Below are 27629 nucleotides of genomic sequence, written 5' to 3'. Positions count from 1 at the left end.
TTAACCTAAGACTTGTTGATTTAAAAACCTGAAAAACTGACTGAAGAAGTCTCTTGGTAATCATTTGATCGGGCTATACTTTTTTTTTTTACACTTACTATTCTGTGGCTATCAGTAGAGAGCGACCACAAACCCGAAACAAAACAGTAAAGTGATGCTCGACATTTGTGTACTGAAAGCTTAAGTCCTAACCTTGGTCAGCTACTTCTTCGACACTATAGCGGAGTCACCAGCAGGATCCTCAGTGTAACTAGCGTGCCTTTAAAACACATTACAGCAGAAACCGCCCAAGGCAGATAAGCTAGTTTTACTCCTAGGAACAAACACTGCGGACTTATCCACTTCCTTCCAGAAAGAGTGTTTTAAGGAAGTTTAAATATCTACCAGCGATATTATTCACTGAGAGGTAAAACATAAAAGCATCTTTTAAGACGTTTCACACCACATCCTTAGATTTAACTGTAAACAAACAAGAACATCATGGCTTCAATGAAAGTTATTTAAATTTGAATGCAGAGAATACTTTATTAACTGATTACAGTTTGGATGACCAATTTTAAACCGTAACTAACGTGGGAAACATGGTGGGGGACATTAAGGCCGAGCCATATATATATAGACAAATCTGGATACTGATAATCTGTACATTTAACCTCTGCTTTTTCTTTATACATCTTTTATTCAGTGTCTGAAATTAATCAAAGAGAAAAAACCAAAAAAACCTGGCCGCTAATTTAGTCTTATACCTGGAATGAATTTTTGCTCGGGTTTTTGAATGCAGTGTAAGTCTCGGAGGAGATCAAACAGATTTTTTTAACCATACTCCAAATGAAGTGTTCAAGTGTAACTGGAGTTTGTTTTGGTTGCTATAGTTTTGTGCAATTAATTTTCTCTTCCAAAAATTAGTAGTAGGCCTCTCCTTTAGAGGCTGATCTATTTAAGATGGTATTAAACTTGCCTAACAGGGTGGGAAATCAATACAAACGAAGTGCCTGTGGTGTGTATCAGTTTTCCTGCTCTAAGCAGCCCCTCTCACTTAAGTCGACATACTTGCCATTTTACAGAATTACACTGACTTTTCAACAAAACCCAGAAAAAAAATTAAATTTGCTATTCTTGCACTGTGAACAGTACTCCTACATGACGTGATAACCGTTTTCCATCTGTACAGCGCCCTTTTGTAAAGGTGGGCAACACACATGAAAGAAAGACAGACATCAACCGTTTGTGTTCTGAAAGATATTTCAGTTCTTTAGTTCCAGTCACCGAAGGAAGAGGCAGAGGCAAGTTTGAATTATCCCAGAAAACTGAACAATTGGTTTTATTTGGTGTCTTCAAGATGCTTCACCTTCTGTGGGAGATGTAGGTGTTGTAGGAGAGACCATTTCAGGTTTTCGTGAAATTCTGTCCAGTTCTGCCTGAACATCTGTTAAAACTGGCTTCTGACCTACAAAACAAATGCGTATCATTCAGTCACGTTTATAAAACAGGTTTGGGAAAGCCTATAGTATCTTTCACTTTCGAGAAATACCCGTCGAACTGAACAAAAAAGCAAAAACCAGAAAAACACAGTTTTTGCATCAGACAAATCCTAGAAATTGTTACTGCACACTTTGAGTGCAGAGTAAAAGCCTAAGGCCAAAACCCAAAAGAAACAGAAAGGAAACAGTAGAGAGAAAGTCACATCCTTCTCTATGTCCAATTTCTCAAAGAAACTTCCATAATTATATATTATTTGTCCGTATATGAAGAGTTAATGTAAAATATAAAATACAGAAAGGTCTATTAAGGATAGCAGTTATGAATGCTTCTACACAATTTTCTGCATCGGATCTATTTTAAATAATTCTGAATGTAAATCAGAGGTTTCACCACAGCCCAGCGAAGTCAGTTCTACGCACGTGGTCAGCATAAACCTGACACCGCTGCTCATGGGCGCACGCAGACCTGCAGATGGCAAATCCCCTTCTCTCCTCACCCGCTCGCCTCCTCCCTAACTTGGAGCGGCACAAATATTTCCGCAGTCACACTTAGACCTGATCCAAGCTTAAAACACACCATTTTTTTCCCCGCATTGTTTTACTCTTAACTCTTACTCCCCTGTCTAGGTTTGCATCCTGCCATGTTCTATCCCAAGAATGGAGAAGACAATATGGGAAAAGGCAGCGCAGAACATTAGAGTCTAACGCCACGACAAGTGTGCACGCTACCTCAGGCTTAAAGGACAATTCGGACACACATGTAGTTTCAGCCATGTCCCAGCATCCTCTCTGAAGATGCAAATTAACAGGAATTATCCACAACGCTAATTGTTGCCAGATGTGCCGTGCTGCTCTTCAAATCATTTAAAGCAAGCTACTACCGCATCCGCATCAAAGCGGCTAATATTGCAGCTAATAAGCAGAGGAATTTCCCATAGCTGCTGCGGGGAAAAGGAATTCTCAAATCCCAAGCTACTGTCTTAACAGCCCATTTTCAGGTTGGAAGAGCGAGGATTATAAGTAACACTAAGCACAAGACCGGAAGTACTGAGGAAGGTGAAGAGGCCACATCTAAGCCAAACATTTTTTATTTACAGTCATTCCTTGACAATCTAGTCCTTTGCCACGTTGAACTGGCTACACCCTAACCCTTCATTTGTTGCATAGCAGGAAGTTTCTGAGAACATTTTTTCCTCCTCAGTAGTTTAATTCTGTTCTTGAAGCTTCTGCCACAGCCTCGGACACACCACTGTTCTGGAGCGCTGCCTCTGTCTGCCCGGCATCACCCAAACCCGCTGGCGGCCACTCCCCACAGGATTTTTCAGTGGGTGCTCTCTGCCTCTCGTACTGCGTCAGCTGCATTCGTTTGAACAATCGCCACGGGCTGTTCAAACTAGCACCGCTGAACCTGCCTGCGGCACGTCAGGAAGTACCCATAAACTGTGCTCAGCCAACTGAGCGGTGCATTTAAAAAAGGGAAGTGCACACACGTAAAAAGAGAATTCAGGGTCAGCCTACGCGGAATGTTAGTGAGAAGGGAGGTGGTTTTCCTCTTACTATATAAATGTAAACACTCATGTCAAGTACCAATGAAACACCAGCATTCCCACTTCAGCGCTGCGTTACTGGCCGCTGGGGAAGGGGGGAGGGAAGATGCCTGTATAGGTATGTTCTTCCTTCACACAGAAACGTTTTAATCTGGAATAGCAAGAAGCACCAAAGTAGTCTGGCATCTAGATTTAGAGCAGTCACTATTAGACATTTTTAGATGAATACTAATTATTAATCACATCATATAAAAAAATGCTATCAACAGAAAATACCTAAGTAGTTTTATAGGCTGTCACCAAACTCTATCAACCAAAACCTTCATCACATCAGAGCTAGATCACTAGCAAAAGACAATTCGAAGTTACTTTAACACTGACAGTATTGTTAAAAACAAAACAAAACAGAACAAAAATCAACCTGAAGTTAAGTCCCAATATATCTGAATAATATTAAAAATGGCATATAGCATAAGCCATTTATTGGGATGGTGGCGAACAAAGGAAAAATGAAGAAGTCGTGGACACAAGTCATGCTGAAACAGCTAAGTGAAAAGTTTTTCTTTGATTCTCTGAGAGCCATAAAAAGATAATACTCAACTGCTATGAAAACAAAATCAAAAACTATATCCAATAAAACATTCAGTTAAATATAGTAGTGTTCATACTTCTGATAAAACTATACTACTAGGAATGATCCCCCACTCACGATTCAGATTGAGTTGATCTTTTATCGTTAATCGTACCTGACTTTTTTGCTGATGGTGGTAAGTTGCTGCCAGCACCTCCAGCGCCACCTCCTCCCGGACTGCCGCCAACACCACCGGGGCCACCAGGGGAACCAGTTTTCTTGCTCAGGAGACTATTGAAGAAGTTAGCCAGGACTCCTTCACTAGTAGCTCCAGCTACAAGGGGAGAGAGGGGAAAAAAAATACAACACAAACCCAAACCAAACAGATTTTCTAAGTAAATACTGATTTTGTGTATTAGTCAATCTCAATAAGCACACTAAAGGCGGCAGGCAAAGCAGCTATTTTACTTCCCCAACTCTATTTGTGCCCTCATAAGAAAAGGTACCTTTCATATTGGGATCAATTTTTTTTGACCCAGTAGGGATAGGCGTAACACTGGCAACGTTTGATGTTACGGATCTATTTGGTGTCCTAGGAGATCCTCCAGGAACTCTGGGAGAGGCATCCTATGCAATTAAAAAAAAAAAAAAAAAAAAGAAATTTCCTGAAGCTGAACTAGTCAATCTTCTACAGAATTGATTCATGTAATCTAAGAGTACGTGAAATTACGCCTTTTGTTCTCACAGCTCCTAATCTTTTATTTTTTAATAACATAGTATCCCATGCAACAGAAACGACACAGGATTAGATTTTGGTGATTGCGTACAATTTTTTTTTTTTTTTTTACCCTTTCTAACATTCTTAAAAATACTAGCTTTTCATTTTATGTCAGTGAGAAACTTGAAAATCCATCTGTTACTCAGTAGTGCCCCTGACCGTAATGAAAATTGCACTGATTAGATCATAGAGCAACTACACCAAAATTTCTTGGAAAGACACCACATACCACCAATAAAGTGGAAAGGACTAAATGCAGCCCAGGAGAAAAAGCATTATTCATCACTTCAAGGATAAAAAGTCATGTTTCTGCAAACCTGCAGTTCATCTAGAAAGGTAAAACTACATTTATAAGATCACATGCTCCCCATTAAACTTGTGTTACCTTTTAGTTATTTTATTTGTATTTTAAATGTAGATAGAGATGATGTCATAGTTTTCATTTGACCTTAATTTTATGTCAGAATCTTAGTATTCCTAGAGAGAGAGTGCCAAATTTAGGACATAAAACTCACCAAGGCAATTCAACCAACGTAGTTTGCTCCCTGGCACACTCTTGGGACAGAAAGGGGAGTCAACTAACTGCTTAAATGCATTCTAACATATGAAAAGTAAAGCCACGACATTTAGCCCTTGCTGTCACTACAAGTTGTCATGACTAGCTGTGAAGAAGTGTCGTAATTTTAGAGCAGTATATGATGTGGACTTAAACACCATGTAGTTAAAAAAAAAAAAATTGTATCAAAGAATATTTGATAGTGCAATTAAAACAAGCAACCCTCTAAACATATGGAACCAAATCATTTTCATGTGATGATATTTAAAATTTTTTATTACTAACCACTGGCCTTCCTGCAGCAGTAGGTGGTTGTTTCGCCAACTGTGACTGCAAAAAACAAACAAACCCATGTAGCGTTAGGTATTACAGTAACTAAGAATACAAACCCCAATTTGTATTGAGAATTGTTAAATGAAACACTGGCTGCTTGTTTTATAGATGGAAAATTACCTGCTGCTTCATAAGAAACACTTGGTCATCTTCTGCTACAATTTCTTTTTCATGAACAAACTGCAATACAAAAACATTAACATGATTTCAACTAAAAGAAAGAAATATATTTCCTTTTATACTTCCCCGTGAATATGACCAAGGCATTCAACAATGAAGGAAATGTGTAAAGTACTATGTTGACCGCAGACCACAGTTTCTAGATTTAAGACCGCTACCTCATGATTCCATTTAAGCTAAATTAAAGTGCAATAGATCTCGGGATCTGTAAGAAATGTTCACAGGCGCACATACTCTGCAGCATGCTCACGTGTCTCAACTTATCGAGGCCCAACCTTGGTATTATCGTAGGTAACTATGGCAAAAGTGACTCTGCACCTGTGTTGCATCAGACTTGTATATGAACTGGACGCAGACATCTTAGATCCCAGGTCTATGCATCAAATTGTAAGCACTCTCCCTCCAAATAAGCTCACCACAAAAACTGTGCCAAAACAAGCATGGCAAATATGAAAGTTCATAATCCAGGCCTGAAGTTTATAAGCATGCAAAAAACCCCTGTCAGTTGTATTTTCATTGGACGCTTATAATTTAATATACTACTATATATGTCTTGATTTTTTCCTAAAGATTGCAGAAAGGACATAGTGTTAGTTTTCTCAGCTAAAATAATTCACACTTGGAAATATGATCAGTTCCAAATTCTTAGCTTTGTTAGGAAACGCCATAGAAATATTTGCCTTCAATAACTTCTGTACACATGGGGCCCACTGCTGCTGGCGTTTTGTTCAACAGTCCCACATGTGTTTTCAGGTAGTTCTGTCAAAGCCTTTTGTTCAATAGTATGAGAGAGAAAATATACTGAATATACGTAGAACTCATTTTCACATGTTTATTTTTGATTTTACACTCTCTCAAGCTTTCTTATTTTAAATACTCCAATAGCACCAGAAAGCATTATGAAGTTATAAGCAACTCAAAGCAAAACAGAGTGTTCTTAAAAAATACTAACTCAACCTGACCGACAGTTAAAGGACATTTAGACTTTTCAATACCAAATATGTATCAAAAGCAAAACAAGTATATTTGTAGTATTGAACAATGTAACAACAGCAGACTAAAAAACGGCGTAAGCTGGAAAAGAGCTATACAGAACAAAAATACATAATGATTTTTTGGTAACTAAAGAAGAACTGTAAGAACGATATAAAACGACAATATAAGAAAAAACCCACACGGTTTATCACACTCATAAACTGGAAGCAAAGTCTCAAGGAAAGAGAAACAACCAAAAACCGGACAGATACATAAATAGATAAGAAGTTGAATGCCAAAACATCTCAATTTACCTTTCTGACTGGTGGTTTTATTATGATATCTTCAAAACTGTCTTCTGCTTTTAGTGTCTGGAAGTTCTCGTGCAATATTCCTATCTTCTTGTCATTATCCCAACCTGCAGGACTAGATAAAGGATTATTTGGCTTTAAATTCTATTGTTACTTCGGGTTATTCTTGTAGGCAATCCTCAACTGCACAGATCTGGAAGCCAGGAAAGTTGTCATAGCTCCCATTCTGCTGTGCAAGCTAGTTATTGACTAGTACAGCTAGTTAGAGATTGGTTCACCACAACAGAGAAGAGCAAAATCTCTGGGTTTAACATTTCTCTTTGGGGCAGTGAGTATTTGTCACCTCAATCCACTGGCACTCACCAAACTCCAACTCACAAGAATGTTAAATGGAACTTTAAAAAGCATAAACAAAAAAGGCTCTAAATGCTGTTTTAGAGTCTTGCACAAATACATTTTGTAGTCATATAGACATAATAATGCAGATGACTTACATAAATACTGCATCTTTTTCCACAACAACAGCTGGAACATTGAAAGGAAACCCATACAACTTCTGGACTATATATTTATACACTAAATCAATGTTTTTGTTCTCCTTTACTGAAGTGTAAATAAGTGCTGCCCCATCTGAATAAACTTGTTAAAGAAAACTCGGTTTAGTGGTTAGTAAGAGATAGTAAAATGACCCTTTTTCTTAGTTTATCTACTTTGTAGAATTTAGAGGGGGAATACAAAATTAAATAGGTTAAACAACTTCCAACGCTTAATTTTTGAAATAAGCTACTTAGCAATTTAAATCTTTCTTCCTGCATTTGTTTTAGGCCAACTCAGCTATTGCTTTTAGAGTAAAGTACAGGCTCTTACCACTTTCAAAGCCCACAATACCAATGGTTTCATTATGATGCCTCCAAAACTGTCTTCTGCTTTTAGTGAACAATAATTTTCATCCTTGTATCTTGTCATTATCACATCCTGCAACACAGACACTACAGCACTAACACTAGTAGCTTCAAAAACGCCAAAGATCTTCCACTTCCCCACCTGCGTTTTTAAATTAGGGGAGCCAGTTCTTACATTATACAGTGATCTGCTTTCGAACAAAATGAATGCAAACGAGTTGTGCCATGTATCAGTCACTAAAAGACCAAGAGAGCGCTTAGTATTCCAGCATGGTTCAGTATCAAATTAACACAGCTTATGTGCAGCCAGGGAAGTTATGAGTAATTTTTGCTTTGGGATTATAAAAATGCCAAACCCCCTAATTTATTTCTACATGCATGCAATTCAAGTTCTAGAAGAAAGTCATATAATGGGATCCAGTTCCCTTTCGGTGAAGTTCAGAACAGAATTCCAAGTTGTACATGGCATATACAATCAGAGAGCCTAATTTGTACTAATCTTTCATATTCTTCCTCCATCCACAAGACTTATTACAATTACCCCTAATTCCATTTTGGAAAGTTAGGTCTTGAAAGCCTTTTGAAGGAAGTGCCATCTTGGTACTCAACTGAGGTCTCAGGTTCTTGAACTAATTTTTCCATCTGTTAACTGCTGTCTCTCCAATAGCGTTTAAACTTCCCTTTACCACAGCATAAATGATGATGACACAATGTAGGCGTATTACTGGCATCTGAAATCTAGATCTCGGCACATCTAGCTGACTAAACAACACTAAACAGTATTTTATAGACTTCTTTTTAAAAAATGAAGTTTAAAAATAAAAATAATAGCACAGCGACAGCTTATGTGCGTTGTCTCTGTACCAACACAAGAGAAGCCAGTGGATCTTTCCTACAGCAATTCACACTTCTTGCCTTCCCTTATCACCTCATCCTGTGGAATTACTGAACACTGAAGAGACTGCATATTTGGTCAAAAAGAATAACGTGCCTTATGTGCATCTGAAGCAAGATCATACTTAAATGAACTATCTTGTTATTGGTTTAGGGATCTTGTCAGCTAAGATGTGCTGATTTGCAAACTGACTCCTAAATATGGAAATAAAGGCAAGTAAAGAAATTCATGGTAAGGGGACATGCTAGACTCTTGCAGCTCTGTAAAAAAAAAAAATTAAAAAAAATGTGAGAGAAAACAAAAATTTAACTCAACATTGTCTTAGGGGGTAGCTGAAGCAGACTGCCAGCTACAGTAAAGGAGTTACATACTACTTTGGTACAGATTCACATATTCTTTTAAGCTGGTCATAATTAATGCAAAGATTTAATTGAGTCATTATCATCTTTATGATGTGTTAAAGGATACACTGCAAGCAAAACCGTCTGATATGTGACTGAATGAAGTCAAAGTGTTCATCTCTGTAGTCATGCTCTTTTTCCAGAACGCTGATGGCATCACACTGTCAAGATAAACACAAAATTAATATGCCACTTTCAGTTATCTGTTGAAATAACTGTGCTGCTACACGTCCAGTTCATAACTGGGCAAGGGGGATGGAGTGGGGTTGGTGGTGCAGAGAAAAACAAAAACCTGCTGAGATAGTTTAGGAACATAATGGAAGACAATTTTTTAAAAAATAATATATAACTTGATGTGCACGTACTGTGGTCAGCATTAACTTAGGAGTTAAACTGATTGCCATTTTTCATTCACTCCTCCTCCCCCCTCCAGTGCAGTAACTCAAACTCTCTTTTGAAGACTGACCCAACGAACGACACCACCATTTTCTGCACAATGTATTTTTTATACACTGTGGTATTACAGGACATAGTGGCACAGTGGTTTTTATCCAGTTACTAACTAGCCCTTTGCAAAGGGAGGCAAAAGCAAGGAATGTGGAAGCAGAAAAAAAAAAGGGAGGGGGAGAAGGGAGAGCAGAGAAGAATAACAGAGAGCTAGCAGGTGAGAATAAAAGGTGCTTTTCAAATGAGAGGGTTAGCCTTCCAGTGAAGGAATAGCATACGCATCAAAAGGTTTATTCTTTCACTGGGGGCCAGCAGAGGCTGCGGATGCAGTATGCTTAATGCCAGTAAGAACTGAAGAGGCAGGGCGGGGGGGGGCGGGTGTGGAACAAAAAAACAAAACCAGCCACAAGAGAACCGCACCATTTTTTCTTTAGACTAAGAATATGGTTATACATCTAACAGAAACCAAAAGAGATCACAGGAACATCCTAACATCTGAGGAAAGTTAATAGAGCAGCACTTCACTAACTAAAACCCTCAAATATATTAATCTTCATAAAAAGATTAGAAATATTAAAAACCCCAAACCCTACCAGAACACTATTTGCAGAATAAGGAGGACTGTGGAGATCAAGGGGAATTCTAGTTGCTTACTGACTAGCTCACTTCTATGAACAAAACCAGGTCTGAGGTATTCCTCAATTCCTTGAAAATTGGTATAACTAAAGGAAAAACTACTCCCAAACTACATGCAATCAGGGCTTCCAGAAAATAACCAACCTTCAACATTAACCATTTTTAAAGAATTCTTATCCAAGGTATTCAGAATGACTTAGGAACCATGGGCTTCCCACCCCGAATCCACAATTGACAGAGTTGCTTAAATAAAACATACAAAAAACCTAAAATGTGAAACAAACCTTTGTACAAACTACTACTACTGGAATGCCTAAGTTACATGTTAGTGTATCTGCACCCAGGGGTAAAATCACACTGTCATCTTTGTCTTCCTGTAATGAAGTATTTCTTCTCTGTGGAGAAGCTGGAAAATCCTCGCCTGGTTCTATATATTCCTGGAAGTCTCTTACCACTGAAAGTAAAAAAAGTTATATTAAAAGATCAGCTACTTTATTATTTCAACAATGATTTCCACTGCCATTGATCTCTAGCACTGTTGATTGTATAATACTACTTCTTTATGTTGAAAAAATTGAGCATGCACCAAGTGCTGACTATTTGTTTTGCTCTGTGCAGCACAAGAAAGAACTATTAAGTTTGAGATCTGCTTTATCAGCAGCCAGAACACGATCAGATGAAACTGTCCACAGGGACAGCATTAACCAATTTTTATTTTATAATTGTGGAACCACTAGGCAGTTAATAGTAACTACTATTGCTTGATACATTTCCTAAGGGACATAAGTTTCCTTGCATTCTTCTTGGCAAAATTAATGGAACAGTTTGCTAGAATAAACAGAATTAAGCCTTACACATACTGCTTAGCTGCTACTCTATACCAGGTTTTACCTAAAAACCCTTTGTCCACACTTCTCTCTCTCTGTACAGTGAATCTACAGCAGTAATAAGCAAAAAGAATAGAATACACAAATATTAGTTATTAACTAGCTTTATAATTAGTTAATAGCGTATTAGATATTTGGTATGCTTTTACAATAGATCAGATACTAATTTAAAATTTAGCAAGGAGGGTAAGTCAGAATATAACAAGAATTAGAAAAAAGATAAAGTTACAAGTGTAACTCTTGTCAGGTTCAGATGCATACACCCAAGCCTCTAATATTACACAGTCACTTGCTATTCCTACAAGCAGGGATGCAATATTAGGCATAAAATGTCCATACCTTTCACATCACGTCTTGTTTCACACAGCAGAAACAGGATTCTACCCCCCCCCCAACCCCCCCCATTACTTTTCCTTGAGTAGCACATCCTGATTCAGCTAAAAAAAAAATCAGGCAGCAGACAATTCAGCTGCATCATGCACACAAGCAGCCAACTACTCCAGTACATTGTCACTGCTTTGTCCCGATTTTTGTTAATCCACCGCTACCTTCACTACACTGATCGAAGCCCTCTGGGTTCCTATCTAGAAAAGCAGGACTTGAATTAACACAGCAAGACTTATTTCAACACCCTGGAGGAAAAGATGTATTAGGCCAAGATTATTCCACTTTTCTACAGATCCGGGAGTTCACAATAGCAAAGGACATGCACAGATTATCATCTCTACTTGAATAGTCAACTCAAGCTCTTACTCAGGGAATGCTGGTACTTCTGTCTCGTCTGGGAGCTTCTGAGAGCCTCCCAAATTGACCATGTTTTAAACCCAGAGTTCTCACCAAGATATAGCAGCCACTCAAGGGAATCTTTCCTACGCAGCATCCTGTCTGTTCTGGGATAATGCATGCCAAAATAAAAATCACACTACTCCAGTGCTAGAAGTCCTCCAGTGGATTCCTAAAATTCCCATTGTATGATCATGACATACTAATCTTTATACAAGTACAGAAAACAGTAAAAAGGAGGACTGATGTAGCATATCACAGCTCAAAGACTGTGGAATACAATCTCAGGTCTTCCTCAGAGACACAATTAAGATGACCAGGCCACAAGGCTTCGTTAGACACAACTGAATTCAATAACAGGAGGAGTTATTCCAACCCTTCACACACAGCTGCTATGTATCCCCTAACACCTTCCCGTAGCAGTTTTAGTCCTCACAGGGTCTGTCTTTGAGTGGAGTTAAGTTGCTAGAACTGGAAGACAAGCACAGCAGCACACCTCCAGAAAACTACACACACAAACCCACAGCAGTCCTCTCAGCAAGTTAAATTAGCTTGCAGGAGCCTCTCAGGAACACTGAGCCTGACACAAGAATAAAGTAAGACCATGTAGCCAAAAGTCAGGCCAGCAAGATTCCTCCCTCCTCCTCTTGGCAGTGTCAAGCTGCTGCCCGCCTAGCAATGCGTGAAGCCACATCACAGGAGGTTCAAAACAAAACCAGCTTCCAGTCATATCTGGATGGTGTCCGGGGCTTCTATTACAGCCAACATGCAGACCATCAATATCTATAAGAATTAGACCAGATAATAAGAGAACAAGAGAGCAGACAAAAGTTTTAATGAGTAGCTGCTTTTCTCGAGTCACTTCATCACTTAAATTTTCTGGATTTTGTAGAGAGAACTAGTCTGTTCACTCAGTAAAGAAGCAAAACTATCAGCCTACACATTTTTCATAACAGAGATAGTGTCCTCACTACTTCCATCCAGTAAAATCCTATGCTGAAACTGTTTGGGGGGGGGGGGGGGGGTGTTTAATACATGCACACACTAACACTCCATCCTGTGTCTCCCCTCCCCACCCAACCAAACCAAAAACCACACCCCAAAAACCTCCGCTCCTTCCTCCTAGGCAAGTTCTTCTCATGGAAGATACAATTCTCCAGGATGATACTTTTCTTAGAAGAATCTGTCTCTTAAAAGAATAAACAAAACAACCAACACCCCCCCGCCATTCCAGACTATCTATGACTGTCACCTTATGGGCTACAACTTGCATTTCTGAACAAGCTATTCAGCAATCTGGCAGTCAGTTAAGAACGTACCAGTTGCAGAGAGCAACTTCAGACTTACAAACAAGGTTTAATCATGCTATTTGATCTTAACACACAGCTTTCCCAAGTGCTCTGCCCTGTAGTAATTCACTAAGACATGAACGGGAAAGACTCATGCTTTGGTACCCCAAGGGAAATACAGTGGCAACACAAAAGTAATACGGAGCTGTGATATTAGTGAGTTCAGTCTGATAGTTTAACGAATCCTGCAAAATCTTTTGTGCTTTGCATGTTTAAAATCTAAAAAGACAAGACACTGATAGAGCTATATCATATCCATGCCAAAACAAACATATAGCTGTATTAGTGTCAATAATAATTATGATAAAACTCTTCAAGTAGAAAGGTCCCAAGCTGTCATCAATCCTTTCAACGTTTAAACATTTAGTAGGCAGGGAACAGGTCCAAAATTCTCTACACTGACTAATTACAGGAACGGTTAAGAAGCTGATGCAGTAACTTGCCTTTAAAAAAAAAAAAAAAAAAAATTGAAAGCTAAGAAGTTTTTTCACTTGGGAGAATCTTATCTAGAAAAATCTGTAAGAAGCAAGATTGTAAATTCAACCCAGCTGCATTCATTCTGAAAGCTTCCCCCCTGGCCTCCAAATTAAGGTATGGCTGTTAGTAAGAAATACTAGTATTTTTCATATAGCTACTTGAGACTTATCTGAAGCTTGACTTGCTTGATAACTCCTAATTTTAAGTAACATTTCCAAAGAATGAAAAAGACTGCAATGGAGAGATTAAATGGTGCAGCAAGCATTAAGCATATTTGATTTAAATGGATTCCTATGTATTTGCAGAATACTCACACTTTTGTTCCATTTCTTTCATTTCTTCAGGAGGAATTTTTAACTTGTCAATATGTTCTCTTACAACACTTGCCCATTTTTGTAAAGAATCCAGTGCAGTCCAAGGCCTAGACATGTCTACTACCAACATAATTAGAGTGTCCTTTAGAGAGCTTGCCTCCATTGCAAATTTAAGAAGACCTTTGTGATACAGGTCACCATCCAAAATCCATACATTACACCTTGTTTGGTCTACAAAAAAAAGGAAAACATTTTATGAGACTTACTTGAAACAGTCCACTACATAATGGCTATTAAATCTTCTTTAGACATGTAAAATACAAGGAAGAAAGCAGATGACACGTTTTATCAGTCAATTGAACATACATAACAACACAGCAAACTGCAGCTTGTGGAGACCCCCCTCATCTTCCAAACTCTCGTGTTTAATGGCTGATAACTGAAGATCTTAAATACATTACCTGAAAGTGAGAATCCAGAGATAGTACTCAACATTTCCAAAATTAACCTTCACCATTTTAGAGAGGGAAAACATTTTCTTCAAGATGCAACTTTGAAGGGGGGAATTGGGTGAATTCAGCCATCCCTCCTCAACCCTTGGTCTGCTCAGCTGTCAAGGACTGCCATCTCCCCTTCAAAACTCCAAAGTGATATGCCTACATAACTCTTAAATAACAGAATGTACCTTGGCCCTTCAGAAAACTGGAGCAGAACTGCAAGTTTTTAATGATTTAGATGGAGTTAGCAGGCAAGAAAGTTGTTCTTCAGATTTGCAAAAGGACAATCACCAGACAAATAGACCATCTCACTGCCTTTTTTTTCCCCCCCAAAACAGCATACTCCAATATTTAGAGACGCTTCTGCAGTAAATGAAGAGCTGGTGATTCAAAATTAGATAGCTTAATATAATTACATTTTGCCTTCAGGTAAGTTTTTATTACTCGTTACAGAAGTTCTGAGAAAGACATTTAGACCAAACTCCCAATCCTCTTAACACTGGTCAAGTCATCTTTGAGACCAAAAGCCAGACATGGAAGTCAGGAAAGCAGATGATTTCAGAAGGGAAAGAAGAAGGGAGGGGGGAAAAAAAAGAAAAAAAAAAAAAAAAAAAAAAAGGCCAACTTCTTCTGGTTCTCCTTCTATCTATATTTGTTCTTGTAGCACGGACAAGAGTTCCTATTTTTCCCCACAGCTCCCAGTATGTCCTTATTCACAAGCCACTCCCTCTAAGTACTTCCTCTTGCTAATTCATTGCACCTCTACAGTGCCTTGTTCCTCCATATATAAGCATCAATTATCCATTCCATAACTGCAGGTATTTGCGGTCTGGATCTTAAACATCTTTTTTACCAGTTGAACCACAGCTTCTACTTTACTTTCTCCTTCCTTCAAATTTTTGGGTTGGTGGTTTGGGGTTTGTTGTTGTTGTTTGTTTTTAAAATGTCCTTTAGCATTGTGCACATTTTCCTACCCATCAATGCATGATACATAGTCTTGCAGATTCTGATACCACCAAGACAAAGGTTTCTCTGTACGTTCAAAAAGATAAATACTTGCTACAATAATTGAGATGGAAGATAAGAGCCTAGGCACCTTTTCCTCTAGGCCTGAGGAATGCACTTTTGCCTACCATCCATTCAGAATGTTGCAGCTAAGACTGCTTCCCTGGTCTTTTCTTTTCAGCCTTTTCTTTTGACTGGTTCTTCTCCTCCTCTACCACTTAAGTGGTCATTCATGGTATCTACTAAAGGAATTACACTGAGAAACTTCCTCATGATACAAATCACTCATGGCCTAAGCTGGACTCCTGCAAATTATAAAGAAAGAAAAACATCCCACTGTCATTCCAAATATCACACTACTGAACCATTGCTTTCAAACTGGTTTAAGACATTATTAGAAATACAAACTTACCATCTCTATCTTCATCATGCACATTTAAATACAAATACTCCATTCCTCTTCCTTTTTTGTATTCCTCTATTCCTTGAATTTTTCCTATTAAGCTAGTTTTACCTGCTCCATCTTCACCTGGAGAGACAGAAGTTAGATACCACTCAATCTTTAATCACAGTTACATATTAAAAGCCATCCGGGGCAAGAAGGAAACCATATACTAACAGAGTGAGTGAGCTCATTGAAGTTTTGAAATATAGTGGGCTTTGCCCAACTCATCCATCTGTTCAAAGGGCATGCCTCAGCTTCAAATCTCATTTCTAATTATTGATAAATGCAATTATGCCACTAATTATTCTATCTGAAAAAGGCTCTTTTATGTATCTTTAAAAAGATACCTTAAGGAGTAGTTAAACACCTCAAACAATTTCAGTCTTTCAGCTGCAACCAAAGTGTTAACGAAGTCTTTCTGACGTAGAGTTCAAGTCACAGTAAGCTCATAGTACAGTCAGAAGAATACTATTTAGAACTCTCTCATATCAAACAGCACACAACGCCAGGCTCAGTAAAGCAGATCTATTTCCTTAGCTTTTATGGGTTGGTTTGTTTGAGTCTTTTCTCCATTAGAGGTATAAAGAAACCTTAAAAAGAGGTGACAAACAGTAAGTCCGTTGTCTTACAATACATGTGTATTTGGGTACACACACAGCGACAAGCCTGCAATCCAGATACGTTCACTCCTACTCTCTCCCCTCCAAAGGGAGCTCGGATAACCAGTGAACCTTACAGCATAAGCACGGTGTAAATACCTCAACTATTTCCAGAGATTCTTTCTGAAAAGCTTCTATTCCTAACCATATGTCACAGAGCTGGAAAACTTCACTTGCAGTTTTTCCGGTTTGAAAGAGTAACCAAGCTGAATTTGGACACGAAGCGGGGTTTTGCCACTCTAATTTGGCAGTACAATGGGCACATAACAGTTAGACATTAGGAAGTTCTTGGAACTCACTCACAAGTTATAAAATTAAGATTAAAACCAGGTTCCTAAGAAGTACCTTATCAGTTTTATGCCAAACAATTTTTTTTTTTTCCCCCCCAAGGCTCTCCTATACGGGAGTAGTATAAACACTTGCTTTTAACTACATAACAAAGAAAGGAGTTCAAGGACAGTAATTTTCACTGCTAAACACAATGATGAAGTTTTCCCTTTAAAGGGAATTGACCATTATCTTATACACAATGTTATGGTTACATTAAAAAGACTACAGATATAACCACAGAAAAGAGGAGAAAAAAATCATATGATAGACTGATTTTGAATTTACTCAACATGTCTTTCCCAAGACGACTGCACCAAGTCTTCAATTTATAGTTCAGCTTTAGGTTCCGATTTCACTAATAGTCTAGAAGCTAACAGAAAGCATAAGATTGTTTACTCTATCTAAGTAGCCCAGGGGATTTTACTCCATGGAATGAAAGGCATTGAGAGAGAGAAAGAGAGCGTGAGCGCGCGCAAAATAAGACCAGAACTGAAGTTTAAGACCTGGTTTGGTGTAGAAAAGTTAAGTGAAAAATGAAGTTATATCAGTTTAACTTTTTCAACATTTAAGAGTTTGTTTGCTAGGTCCCTGACTTTATTATATCAAGATGCACCTAAGAAAACAGTTATAGCTGTGCTTTCCAATATTTATTTAAAATTAGCTATTTTCTATTCATACACCAAGTTTTTCCTCCTCTTGTGAGAATATTCTTTTAAATAAAAGTTCTGCCCAAGAAGTGAAGAGTCCAAGCTTCTTTACCAGGGGTGAATTACAATTCCTCCTCTGCCCTCACCCAAGTACTTACCCAAGCTTCTTAAATTTGTCATCTACAAATAACTGTGGAGACTTTAAGAGCTGCTGCACCGACATGTTATGCCACTGAAGTTGCTATTACTTTTGCCAACAATTTCTGTATGATTCATTCTGTTATTTTACCTTTTTGAACACGCAGCTTCAATTCATTTGTGCCAGCAGAAGGCTCAAAAGGTAAGAAAAAACAAGACTTGTTATTCCTTTTAAAGAGGGGTTGCACTTAACAGCTTTCCTAGTTTCTCAGACCAGCTGACCTCTAAGTTCTCTTGCACGCTAGTTTGTTTTACATAGGTGGCAATAAAGATTACAACTTGTTTGCATTGGGAAAGTTTAGCATCTTCTGCATAGTACATCCACCAGTTCTTAACAAAAGCTGCTGCAACTTAAATCTAAGAAACATCTGTGGTTATAAGAAGTTCTAAACATGACAAAAGATACACTTAAGCAGTCTAAACTAAAACATACTTATACAAATGCTAATATCTATGCAGCTTTATTGTTGGAAAGCACCCATGCTAAACAAAACAGGGAAACTTGAAATATAGGTCCCACAAGCCCCTTATCATGGCTGTGCGTTGTGTGACTTTCTCCCCACCCCCATGTTTCCAAATGCCTGAAGTAAACTGAAGTTCAGTACTGTTAAGGTAATGTCTTATGGCAAAATAAGAGCCAGAAATTTTATTTTCCCTCCTCAAGTTTTCCAGTAATTATCGTCAGAACCTACACAGAAAGACATTTTATTGGTACAGCATAAGACAAGTTGATTTGATGTAAAATTAGTACCTTTGGACACATATGTACGCACAGTAGTCATTTCAGCCTTCCAGTATGGAATTAGTTAATTTTAATCTGTTCTGTGAAGAAGATTCTCTACTCCCTTCTCCTTAGCAAATATCCACCCATTTCAAAACACCAAGATCAGGGAGGTGGATCACTGACCTACATAACTGCATCATACAAGTTACTGCATGCAGAGAGCAGAGCTCATCGTTCACTAGAAAGCCAGAATGATGCATAAGTGGAGTTTGAAGGGTTTGGTACCACTTTCATTAATTATTCAGGTAAATGAAGAGAATAGTACAGTTTGCAGATGATAGAAGAGGAACCAAAAGATCTGTGGAGAAAAGGGTTAGAAGCAATGCTGACAAGTGGTCCAAAACAAGTTAGCAATGCATAAACCAAGTAGCCTACGAAAAGGACAACTCACTTGCAAGGGTGCACGATAGTTGCCTAGCTGAATGTGCCCTATTCCACAGGAGATCCAGAGTTCTCAACAGATTTAAGCCAAATTAGAGTCAATATTATGGAAAAAGCTGTCAGAAAGTAAAACCAGGACCATCATATATGACATCAGGACTTCCTCCTTTTTGCCCACACAATTCATCATAAAAAGTTAGGAAAAGATGACTGCCTTGGTCAAGAGAACATAATAAGACTTGAGGTTCCATCTACCTCTACTTTCTATTTTTAGTACGTTGCATATGCCTTTTAAAATGGTGACAGCTGCAAATGTATTTGCATCCTTGTTATTAAATTATTTTTTCCAACCTAAAGTCTTCAATATAAAACACCTGAAAAGTCAACACGCTTTGAATATATCAAGTCATGCTACGAAAGAGCAGCAGTATAATTTTGCTTTGTAGTTACTCTTCAGCAAGAATATCAAAATACAAATCAATCTTAAAACTAGTGCTTATCTAAAACTCCTGAATAGTTATTACAAATCTCATCAGCAAATTAATTTTAAGTGCATGCAATGGTAGCTTTTAAGAATTCTCAAAACTCAAACATTTTACTCTAATGCCTTTAGTATGTATAAAAGCTTCTCTCCAACAGAGAAGGGGGGGAAATATTTGTGAGGAAATTAAAGTTTATTAGCTATTTTAGGTTTGATGGATAATGTACAGCATAGTAATGCAATTAGCGTTAAGTACTACCAGGGACATATATGAAAGTATATGTGCTTTTTTTTTTTAAAAAAAAAAATTTCTCAATAACTGTACACACACACTATATGGCATTTGAAATTACAAACCCTAAGACATTTAAGCATACTTATCTTTTTTGTTGTCTCTGGATATCACTAAAGTATATGAAAAAGCAATGCTGCTTAGTTTCAGACAAAAGGGAAATTTCGTATTCCTCAGACTTAAACATCATTGCATATTAATATTAGGAAACAGAATTTTTTTAAAAGTGCTACTGAAGCAATATATAAAATGGACCCTCATGCACCTTCAAAAAGAGTCGTCATCATCATCCTCCTCTTCTCTCCAAAAGTTTGAGATGGAAAATCCTTTAGCTTTTTCTTTATTTCTAACTGTGTGATAATCAAATTAACAATTGACTTCCATACATAAGCTCACAGAGCAAAACATTTCTGACACACAATTCTCAATACAGAATTGCAAGGTAGAATAAAAATCAAGCAGATCGTTGCTAATTTAGGATTTTGTATCCTGCTTTTGCAAGTAACATAAAAGGTCTTCCTTTTCCAGAGTCAACCCTAAAGAACTAAAATTCTCCATTACATCAAACTGCAGTTACATATTGATACTGCAGTGAAGAAACAGAAGCAATGCTGGCAGCAAGCAGTGCTATAACCAAAGCTGAAGACAAGTAAGAGAGGGACAACAGATTCAATTTTGCAGAAAAGTCAGGCGAGGAAGCAGTTGAAACAAAGCCAAACCAATCCGCTTACACACAGTATTTCACCATCTTGTTAACAAAATGGAAAGTTACACTCAACTAGACAAAAGCCGTTTCATTATTATCCCCACACTGCTACACTTCACTCCTCTGATGAGCTCAAGTTTGGGGTTGTGCCCCTCAAAGCTTCTCTGTCCAAGGTGCTACTCTGTCTACAAAACAGAGTTTGATGATGGTCCTTCTTGTTCCTGCCCTCAAACATATAGGAAGCCATAATACAAAATCCTGCCCAGCCTCCTCCCTTCTCACTACTCCAGGCAAAAAGTATGTTTACTGAGCAGAGAATGGAGTATCACTAAATGTTCTGCTACAATACAGAATTTAGCAGAACGGTCACCCATAGATGGGAAGGATGGGCAATGAAGTGAATGAATCGCCTTCTGTGAATGCATGCAAGCAAGCAAGCACTTATCTATGAGCTGCTACTTAAACTGTTCAACCATAAACTATCACATTAGAGAGAACTCAGGCTCTCTATTACAGAGCTTATCTAAACTTTCAATGAAGCATTTTAAAATGAAGAATATTTACTACTCATGCTATTTCCACATTTCTGTCAGTTTAGAAAATGAAAACAGAAGTAGATTTTCACTTGTCTTAACATATTCCTTACTTCTCACAGAAGTCTGTACATGGAAGAGAAATCAATGTGTTATCTCCAGGACAGACATGAGTTTTGACTTTTTATTTAAAGTGCTTCTTCCCTGTAAAGTGTCAAGTGCATTTAAAATATGGCAAGGCAAAGCAGCAAGAGGCGAATGTGTCTTTTGTGTCATCAGTATTGTTGGTCTGCCCCCCTTCCACCCAGGGCTCTGATTTTTTTTCCAACAGCTCTTTGAAAAGCCCTGGATGCACTTAATTGTGCGTCATCTATATTCCTACTGGTTTCCTTGACAGAGTTTTTTTTGTTTGCTTTTTAAAACCATCAATTAAAATTCAGCTTGATATGGGAATTATAAAACTCATATCTTAAAAAATATGTTCAAGCCAGGCCAAGCAAAACTGGAGATAATGGTCCTAATTAACGCCTTCTGCCCCACCAAAAAGGCATATTTTTGTGAACTAGCTTTATACTTTTCACAAAACAAAGACAGCTTCTGGGTAGAACAATTCACAACATCTAACATTTCTAACATAAAATATTGAATATTTTTATTAATAGAAAAAATCCACCTCACTTAAATATGATAGAACAAAGTCATCAAACCCAAACCAGAGTTATCGAACAGGGCAAAGATGCCTTCCCAGAATCACAGAGCAATCCTTATTCCAGACCACGTGGAATGCCTGAATCCTAATACAGTGGAGTGGAGACATAACAGTCTTCTTCCTACTAGAACCAAGCACATGTGTACTATTGCTGTTTTCAAGATGAAACACTTCTCACAAGCTAATAACTGCCTTTTCCACAGCCACATAGTAGTGAAAGAGACTTGTTTACACATACTATAGTAATTGAAGAATGCCTTTTGCAGAACAAGACCAAAATAATCAAAGTAGGCCAAATTTAGTTTGCTTTCAGAGAACTCAAGAACAAAATTGATTATGCTGATGAGATCCTTCTCTAAAATCCCTCAAAACAACATGGAAATTCACAATAAGTAGGTCATAGCAAGTCTTCAAATAAGTTGCCACTAAATTATAATTTACTCATTGGACAAAGAACTTCTTCTCTAAGTTTATTTTACTCCACCAGATAAGTCTTTCCCCTCACATATGATTAATTTGGTATCTTTGTGGCACTGAAAAATTAAATAACTTTTCTGAGGAGCACCTTAATTGCATTTCTGCATTACAACATGATAGGAAGCAGATTGTAGACAACTGTTCCAGCATGCCTTTTGTTTGTCAAGTCCTGCACCACAAGAATAGATGTGGAAACAGATACAGTAGTCACAGTGTTACTTATGCTTGGAAAAACCCAGTCATAGAAAGCCAAATATTGCAGAGAATTCCATAGTGAATATGAACAGCATCATCTCTAATGCAAGCCTTTTCCTTTAACACAGCAGTAAGTAATCTAGCGTATTTTACCCAGGTTCACCACCAAAATAGAATAATCCCATGTTACTATCAAAGGGACATCTTTATCAGTACTCCTGCCACTAACCTGCCTGGAGAACACAGAAGCACAATTCCTTTCACTGATCCTCACCTTTGGAGCTATTTCAGAGATAGATCCAGTAATCAGCAGCACCTCTGGCAAAGCAGAGACAAATTAAAATAAATGCAATTCAAGGATTTCAGAACTTCCCACGCTGTTCTAAGTAAGTTTTACCACATAGCATCCATGTAATTCTGGCTTTTTGGAAAGGTATTATAGCAGGAAGGACACTACGAAGAAGTGCTACTTGGTTCTAAAAAAATGCAGCTGCAAAACAAGCAATTAGAATTTTATCTAGGTCAATGCCCCATCAAAACAATTGAAGTATAACTCTTCAGAAGTATAACTCTGCTGACTGAAACAAAACTTGCCTACATTTGGGAGGCTTTCATCGTCTGTAGAAGGTGAAGAAGTTGCAAGAAGAGGAGGAAAAGAAGCTATCTGACTTAACTTCTGCAGTACGAGAAAATTAAGAAACCTTTGAGATGAACAATACGGACAGTATCAACAAGCAGTATTTCATCAGTTGTAATGACAAAATGACCACAGTGAAACTTTCAGCTATTTGAATAGGAAAAAATAAAGTGGAAAAGTAATTTTTGTAGTGTTGAGTACAAATTTAAGTAAGCAGATTTTTATATTGATTTTATATACTCTCATGACAGTTTGCTGTATCAGAACTTAATTTTGAAGTTCACTATATTCCACGGGTCCACTAAAAGAAAGTAGCAAGCTAAAACTGCTCTTCAAGATGTACCATCTTCTACAATAACAGCCATTCCCAATACATGTACACACAGAAAAGTGTACCTGTAAATTAGCTGTAGAGTGTGGAAACTTCGTCTCAAGCATGCTGACAGCCACTGGACAGGAGGAGAGCTCAAAGATTCAAACAAACAGGCCTGGCCCTGAAAAGTGAGATGTCTGGGGTAAAGAGAAAATGTGGACACAAGGCAGCTGAGCACTCACTGCCCACTAAACTCAAAGCTTTTAGCACCAAGTGGGGTAAAATGCATAAAGAAAACCAAAATGCTAGTGATTCAGTAGCAGCATTAAGTGTGCAATACAGACACGGAGTCAGGTGTACATGTGTCACCGGATGGTGTAACATCATCAGAACTGCAGGCAAAGAATCTACTATGCTTCACAGACAGAGGAATGTATGAAATACAAAGCCAGATAGAAAGCAACTATTCAGTTCACTTGCAAGCTGGGAGCCTGTTTTCTTGTGCATCCTGGAACAACTTTGAACATTACTGCTTGAATGCATGCTGCAGGTTACTGGATAAATCATTTGTTCAGGTCTCTGAATCCCAGCCTTCACACATTCTATAGCACCATGGATTCCATCTGTAACCTGCAATGGTGACTTCTTAGCTGCTCCCTCTATTCCACTTGCTGGTTCAGCTATAATTGTATCAGGAAGCGAATGAACAAGAGAGCTCCCAGTTATAAGCATCAACCTTCTCATCACACTTGACAAAGAGCATCTCCTCTGATCAGCTACCTTTATGACACAAGTAAGCAGTGACAGTCCAGGAGAGAAAAAAAAAAAAACAAGCCCAGCAATAACAACAAAAACACAGTCCTTTGGCTATCTGCAAAACGTAGCTAGAAATGTCACTGAGCACACCGTATTTCCTTAAGAAAGCAGGGACATCCTACATTTTATGCTGGTATAGTTTGCTAAATGAGGTAGCTATGGTCACTATGACAGAACTGCCTAGGAATCAGAGCATACTTGCCTTACCGAAAAGTTTAGGAAAGCTTGCATTTTTATTATTTTTTCATACAAGAACAGAAAAATGCTTTTATGCTACATGCGGTGCCAATTAAAGTTTAAAGTCTTCACAGAAAAATAGTTATTGAAAAAACATCTGCAAGTGAAACAATTTTGCAGAAATAAAACTTAATAAAAGTTAATTAACTTTTTCGGCTGATTAAAACTTAATAAAACTTAATAAACTTAATAAAAGTTAATTAACTTTTTTGGCTGATTTTGAGTATAGAATTACCAGTGTTATATGTTAACCTTCACTTCACAAAACTATGTGCCATATCTAGAGATTAACATTTGGCATTCCAGTTTCCTTTAGCTATTTTTGTGATGTCTTGAACTGCTTTCCAGGTTCTTAAAAATGAGATGTTAACATAGCTAAAAATAAATACAGAAATAGCAGAATTAGCATGCCAGACACAGCCAGGTTCCCAGAACAACCAGGCATACAAGTATATGCAGTGTTTCAAAAATATAAATGCTGTAGGCAAATTATAAAATTTGTCCTAGCAAACAAAAGAACACTAAGTGCTGGGTTTTTCTGGCTGGTTCTTCTGTGGGGTTTGGGGGAGGGCAGGGGGTGTGTTGAAAGCTTAGGGGATTTTGTTTTTAATGCAGTTTGTATTGAAAATAAGCATTCATTTGTCACTACATATCATGTTTCAGCTGTGAAGTTTTGACCAATATAACTATTTATACTGCAAATATTTGCCTACCACAAAACGAGTGAGAACCATCAAGACCCCGGTCAGCTTTACAACTCCTGCTTAGAAGTATTCAAAGAATGATGAAACTGAAAATAGTCATGGCAAGAAGTGATCTGCATTAACAACAAAACCTAATACAAAACTATTTAAAGGAACAATGCTTAAAAATAGAGGAAATGTGAGATAACAGAGAAATTGCAAACGCACAGCTCAAGAACCTGAAGAGACAGAACTTCACATACTGAATCTGTCCAATACAGAACACATAAGAACTCTCCTTTTCCTGTGCCAGTGTGCTTCAAGGAACAGCATCATGACTTGCAAGTGAACAGCAAAGTGTAATACATGGATTAGGTATTCTCACAAAGAACATGGCCATAATCCTCATTGGCCTCAGATCTGATGCTCTTTTTCCCTAAATACCTGCCCAACTTTTTTTTTCCTTGGACCATGGCTGTCTAGAATGCACAATTCCTATGAAAGAACTAGAATTTCTTCTACAGATCTGCGCATCTTTTAAAAAATGCATCAATCAAAAAAAGAAAAAAATGTGTTACAGTAAGTCATTCTATAAGCTCTACATAAACGGGCAAAATGAAGATTCCTATACAACAGATTAAACATCACACACTAAATGAGCATTTGGAAACATTCTGTGGTGCCCTCTCTAGTTCTGAAGGAAGCACAGTCTCCACTTATTGAGTAGTAAGGATTGCCCGACTACGAAGAGAGAGGAAAAACAAGAGTGTAATCTTCTTGACAAGGATCACAGCTTGAAGAAGAATCTTCCAAGTTCAACAAGGACAATCATCCAATTTAGTTTCAAAATACCACATAAAAAGCTGTCAATCATTATGAAATCTTTCCTTTAATATGAATAGAACTTCCAATCTCAATATCCTACTTAATTACATAACATAAAAAGCAACAAAGGGTAGTAAGTCTTGTAACAGGTTCACGAGACCATCCCATCATCCTTGTGCAGTTTTCTCCTTCATAGTTTGAAGTCACCAGTCAGCTTATCAAAACAGGAAGAAAAGGGTCGCAGTGATTGCTTCAGGATTATAGAGGAAAAAAACCTGACTGGAAAAACCTCAAAAGAGTACAAACCACAAGACTACATAGAATCATAGCGTGCAGAGAGTCCACAGGAATGTCTTTACTGGGTTCTAACCGTGTTTCCAAATACTAACACACAGTTCTTTCTGGGGACAGGGAGGTCGGCAAAGGAGGGAAGAAGTGGCTAGTTAACAAATTCATCCACTTGGATTCATTAAATTGTCTACCAGTAAGACTATTTAATAGTCTTTCAACCAAAAAAAAAAAAAAAACACTAATAATAACAGCAATAATATACAAACACACACACACTTCAGAGCATCCGTTTCTCCCCCTCCCTCATGAAGTGTTAGATTTTGCTGGACATCATTCTTCCTCTTTCCTCAACACTGAATAATAGCTAGATCCCTCATTATCACCCTATCAAAGTCCCATTCTGTAACTCCTAGTCCTTGCCAAACGCAAGGTTGGACTAATGCACTGGGTGGAGATAGCAGAACACAATGAAAGCCAGCAGCAGTAAACGATGCCGCCGCACAACTTGCTGATGATATCGCTGCCGACAAGCTCGGTGCATGTGGGCAGGACACAACCAACACGCCCATACAGCAGACCCCGCCCTCCGGCCAACAGGGAGCAGCCGTCATTGATACCGTACGGGCCACGGAAGCAATTTTTGTGTTTGTATGTCACACCACACGGACCAGCAAGCAGCACTGGCTGCACGAACGAGGGAGGTCTCAGAAAAGGCTGAAGGACCCGTACGCACCCCGAAATCAACCCTCATCAGGGGAGAAAGACAATAAAAACCACCCTTCCAAACCATCTCTACCTAAGGAACTAGGGTGGGGGAAGGATAGTAAAGGTATTATGGCCAGGTACCTACGATGAGTGGGATATCTAAAACATCTCTGGATATTGGATATCCAAAATGAAGCAAAAACATGCAAGGGAAGGAGCGAGAGGGTTAAGCCAGCACCTTGCCACCATCAACCCCCCCCCACCCCCCGCCATTGGGGGCTAAACAAGAGAAGGTGCAGGCGCCCAAGAGAGGGTTAAGGAGCAAGGCTGCGTGCGGCAGGGGGGGGAAGGGGCGCGGGATGCTTTCCTCACCCAGCAGGAGGACGTTCTTCCCCGACGGCAGCTTAGAGCGGGAGCGCGTGGACACCTCACTGAGGATGCAGGACCTGGCGCGGAGAAACGACAACGCTTAGGGCGAGGGGGTGTGTGGGTGTGTGTGTCCCGCTTCCTCCCGGCCCCCCACCCTCCCCACCTCCTGGGGGGAAGAAGGCATGGGGGGCAGGGCGGGAGTTGCCAACGCCAAGGGGAGGAGCCCCCCCCCTCGCCGCCTTAGCTCACTGACTGAGAGGGACTGAATGCCAGGAGGGGGGATTAGCCAGCCCTCCCCCCCGCCTCCCCCGCCGGGCAAGGAGTCGCTGCCAGGGCGGTAACGGTCAGCGCGCGCCCCGGTCCCCGGCCGCGGGGCGGGGCGGGCGGTTACCAGAGGTTCTGCCCATCGTCCTCGTCGCCGCCTGCCCGCAGCTCCGCGTTGTTGTTGGTCGTGGCCGTAGCGGCGGATGAAGGAGAAGAAAAAGCGGCAGCCGAACCGAGCCCGGACGCAGAGGAGCCGAAGGAACCGGCTCTCCCCACCGCCGCCGCCATCTTCGCTGCCTCCTCCCTGCCCCGCCGCCTCCCTGAGAC

The 27629-nt window shown here is 39.0% G+C and overlaps 1 protein-coding gene across 2 annotated transcripts; it reads right to left on the bottom strand.

The window, feature by feature from the left end:
- Nucleotides 1–523: 523 nt before the first annotated feature.
- On the bottom strand, nt 524–27629 carry DYNC1LI1 (dynein cytoplasmic 1 light intermediate chain 1). Of its 2 annotated transcripts, XM_082303750.1 has the most exons (13): nt 27430–27629; nt 27042–27115; nt 15738–15854; nt 13824–14054; nt 10298–10467; nt 8998–9091; nt 7227–7362; nt 6736–6847; nt 5387–5446; nt 5219–5263; nt 4106–4226; nt 3775–3933; nt 524–1447 (listed from the first exon to the last, which is right to left on the bottom strand). In XM_082303750.1, the coding sequence occupies exons 1-13, from the start codon at nt 27588–27590 to the stop codon at nt 1335–1337; spliced, it is 1593 nt and encodes a 530-aa protein (XP_082159876.1). In that variant the 5' UTR covers nt 27591–27629; the 3' UTR covers nt 524–1334. The 2 variants fall into 2 exon arrangements, with proteins under 2 accessions (XP_082159876.1, XP_082159877.1); XM_082303751.1 differs by lacking the exon at nt 15738–15854.

The sequence above is a fragment of the Platalea leucorodia genome, assembly GCF_965183815.1.
Source record: "Platalea leucorodia genome assembly, chromosome: 1".
Lineage (NCBI taxonomy): Eukaryota > Metazoa > Chordata > Aves > Pelecaniformes > Threskiornithidae > Platalea > Platalea leucorodia.
The sequence above is the reverse complement of the archived record's forward strand: the minus strand, read 5'-3'. Positions and strand labels throughout refer to the sequence as shown.

Coding starts and splice junctions, on each gene's coding strand:
- DYNC1LI1 (XM_082303750.1), bottom strand. CDS start 27,590: ATGGCGGCGGCGGTGGGGAGAGCCGGTTCCTTCGGCTCCTCTGCGTCC. Junction 7,363..8,997: donor CAGACGGTTTTGCTTGCAGT/GTATCCTTTAAC, acceptor AAGTTTATTCAG/ATGGGGCAGCACTTATTTAC. Junction 5,447..6,735: donor TAAAACCACCAGTCAGAAAG/GTAAATTGAGAT, acceptor TTTGTATTGCAG/TTTGTTCATGAAAAAGAAAT.